The 3,534-nt window shown below is 40.5% G+C and overlaps 1 protein-coding gene across 1 annotated transcript; it reads left to right on the top strand.

Moving 5' to 3' along the window:
• Positions 1 to 1,559: 1,559 nt before the first annotated feature.
• Positions 1,560 to 2,996, top strand: LOC310991848 (nuclear factor 7, brain-like; the record flags this gene model as incomplete). Its single annotated transcript, XM_083979779.1, has 1 exon — positions 1,560 to 2,996. The coding sequence occupies one exon, from the start codon at positions 1,560 to 1,562 to the stop codon at positions 2,994 to 2,996; it is 1,437 nt and encodes a 478-aa protein (XP_083835905.1).
• Positions 2,997 to 3,534: the final 538 nt, after the last annotated feature.

The following is a 3,534-nucleotide window of genomic DNA, read 5'->3' as shown; positions in this document are numbered from 1 at the left end:
GCTAATATGGCAGCGAGCCGGGCCTCAAGGCCTCTGGACCGCATCAATATTATAGCACAGTGGGCCGGAGAGGAGCCGATCAAATATTCATCTATCACCCCTCCACTCTTTCTCTTTCTCCTGTGTCTGTAACACACTGAAAACACACACACACACACACACAGTCTCTGCTCAGTTATTCAGAGCTCCTCGGGGAGAGCTGAGGTTAAGTGTTACATGGAGGGAGAGCTCTGTCCGGGGTCAAACACAGAACAAGGACAATGCAGCTCTGAGGAAAAAGCTCTGCTGTTCAAACACACACAAAGATATTAGAGTCAATCATAAGTGCAAGTGTTGTGTGTTCTTCTTCTTGTTAATAAACTCCTTTTTGAACACAAGTGAAGACGTGTCGGCGGTGATCCCTTCTTTTCATCAACACATCAATATACCACACAAGATCTGCAGTGAAACAATAAGATGCAGGTACAATGAGAGCTTAATTTGTTTTTTTCTGAAAGGAATTGATCTATCGATGGGACGGTGTGAAGTGGAACTTGTTCTCTGCAGCTCAAACTCTTGTTCATACTGACCTCTAGTGGTGGAAACAGATGTGTATTTTCTAATGAGATGAAAGAGGAGAGTTTGCTATTCAGTGTGGACATGGTGGTCATATGATTCATTCAGTAAACATACATTTTTAGAATGATACAATATGGGACGAAAAAATGCATGCATGTGTATAAGATTTGTTTAATCGTCTCTGTAATAAAAGAGTGCTGAGATTTAATTATATGTTTAAAAAGCTGCAAAGTAAAAGAATAAACACAAACCAGATTCCCAAAGTTGATTGAATGCAATAAAGTGTGGATGCTATAGTGAACAGATTACACTAAAAGGGATATTTTTCAATTGTCTGTTGTAATTTGAATTATTCTGAAACAAAAAGACCAAACCAACAGGAAGTAAGAAACCAAGAAACCTTCTTACAATGCACCATTGAAACAGTGAGTCAAAAAGCTGCAAGAATACTTAAAGCTGTGACACAAACTCAGAGGAAAAGTTAAAGCTGGAATCAACAAGAGGAAAAACAGATGTATAATCAGTTCATGTCTGACATGTTGATAATGTTGATCATGTTTAAGCTTGATTGATTTCTGGATCAATCATCAAGTTAAATCGATGATAAAGAAAACATGGGCATAAAATTGTATATTTACTGAGATTCAATAAACATGGCTGCATTTCTCGGTTACACATTGACTGTTATTGCGCCACAATAAAATTATATTGTATACTACAATAAATTGCTGAGAATAGAGGACAGGTATCACATGACTTCAGCCACAACCTGGTCTGTTGAGGGGTTAATAAAAGAAGGTGCAGGAGGTGCTGCCATCAATGGTTAACCAAGTGAAGGATTTGGACAAAATTGAAAGCAGATTATCTCATTGCTGAATGGAGTGAGGACACTACTTCAGACTCGCAGATCTCTAAACTGAGCTTTCAACATGATGACTGTACGAGACCAACTGAGGGGAAATTCAACTTGGTGAGTTACGAACAATTTAAAGTCAGACGAAATGGCCGAGAAAAGTTTCCTGAGTTGCCACGTGTGTTCAGAGACTTTCAGAGATCCTGTGTCTCTGAGCTGCAACCACAGTTTCTGTTCAAGCTGCCTGCAACAATTCTGGGAGCAAGCTAAAAACAAAAACTGTCCCATTTGTAAAAAGAGATCTTCAAAGGATTTTCCATTAGCGGACTTTGGACTGAAGGCTCTGGCTGATTCATTTGCTGGGAGACAGAAATCTGGATCATCAGAGACTGGATTAGATAAGAAGAAAGTGGAGGTGGTTTGTGGTAAACATCAAGAAGAACCTAAATTGTTCTGTAAGGATGAAGACAGAGCTGTGTGTCCTGTCTGTGAGTTTTCAGTCCACCAGAGTCACAAGGTGGTTCCTGTAGAAGAAGCAGTCAGTGACCTGAGGGAGCAGCTGAAATCTGACTTAAAGTCTCTGCGGGACAAGAAGAACAAATACAAACAAGTGGAGAAAACATACAATGAAATGATTCAACACTCCAAGAAGCAGCTGTCGTCCACAGAGAGGCGGATCAGAGCAGAGTTCAACAAGCTCCACCAGCTCCTGAAAGAGGAAGAGGAGTCCAGACTGGCAGCTCTGAGGGAGGAAGAGGAGCAGAAGAGGAAGACTATGAGCAGAGAGATGAAGATGATTGAGGAGCAGATCTCCTCTCTGTCAGACAGTATCTGTGCTGTTGAAGAAGAGCTGCAGAAACACAAGGTGGCGTTCCTCAGCAGTTATAAAGCCACTCAGACCAGAGCCAGAGCCCAGTGCTCACTGTCAGATCCACAGCTGCTCTCAGGAGCTCTGATAGATGAGGCCAAACACCTGGGCAACCTGTCCTTCAGAGTCTGGGAGAAGATCAAGGAGAAGCTCCACTTCACTCCTGTCATCCTGGACCCAAACACTGCAAGTCCCTGGCTCCATCTGTCTGATGATCTGACCAGTCTTAGATATGGAGACAAGTATCAACAGCTTCCTGAAAATCCAGAGAGATTCATTTGCTTTGCAGATGTTCTGGGCTCTGAGGGCTTCAGCTCAGGGAAACACAGCTGGGAGGTGGAGGTGGGAGATCATCCTGACTGGATTGTGGGTTTGGTTAAAGAGTCAGTTGAAAGGAAGGGAAAGATATGTCTTTCTCCGGAATATGGAATCTGGTGTTTATGGCATGGTGATGGAAAACACGTTAATAGTGTTGGTGAGACTGTGACAGTGAAGAAGAGTCTCCAGAGGATCAGAGTCCAGCTGGACTACGACAGGGGGGAGGTGTCCTTCTACGACCCTGAAGACATGACTCACATCTACACTCACAGAGACACTTTCACTGAGAAACTCTTCCCATATTTCAGTGTCGGAGAAGATGGTGATACTAAAACCACTGATATCAAAATCTGTCCCTCTGAGATCTGTGTTTATAACACTGAAAACACAAACATCTAAACATCTGTTTTCAACTTCTCAGGATTCCTGATTGATGATTATCGATTCTTTTGTTCTTTGATCTGTTGTTACGAGTTATGGTAAATGTTTTTCATGATATCTAAAACCCAGAATTTTCTACCTATAACAATATTATTTAGTTATAGGTTTGATTTCTTTATTCAGATTTATTAGGATGTTACATATGATAAAATGTGGGTGTGATTTTACATGCAACTCTGCAAATATATTTGCAGAGTTGCATTATAAATGTGTGTCTCCTTGTGAAACACATCTATCTTTAGACTTTCTTTGCCTTATAAACAAACAGAGACAATTTTTTTTAAATTTTGTCTCTGTTATAATAAACCAATAAATTTGGTATTTTAATTTGAAGTTTCATAACTAATTGTATAAGCCAATATCTGTTAAAGACAGACTAGACTCAGTTACGACTTGGAGAGCTGAGGAATATTTGGACCGAGCTGTATTGGTTTCTAAACTTCTTCCACTGTTAAGGACAATTTATATTTCCACTATATATTAGACAAGAATGAAT

Source organism: Trachurus trachurus (assembly GCF_905171665.1).
Source record: "Trachurus trachurus genome assembly, chromosome: 9".
Classification (NCBI taxonomy): Eukaryota; Metazoa; Chordata; class Actinopteri; order Carangiformes; family Carangidae; genus Trachurus; species Trachurus trachurus.
This window is presented reverse-complemented; position numbering and strand designations above follow the sequence as displayed.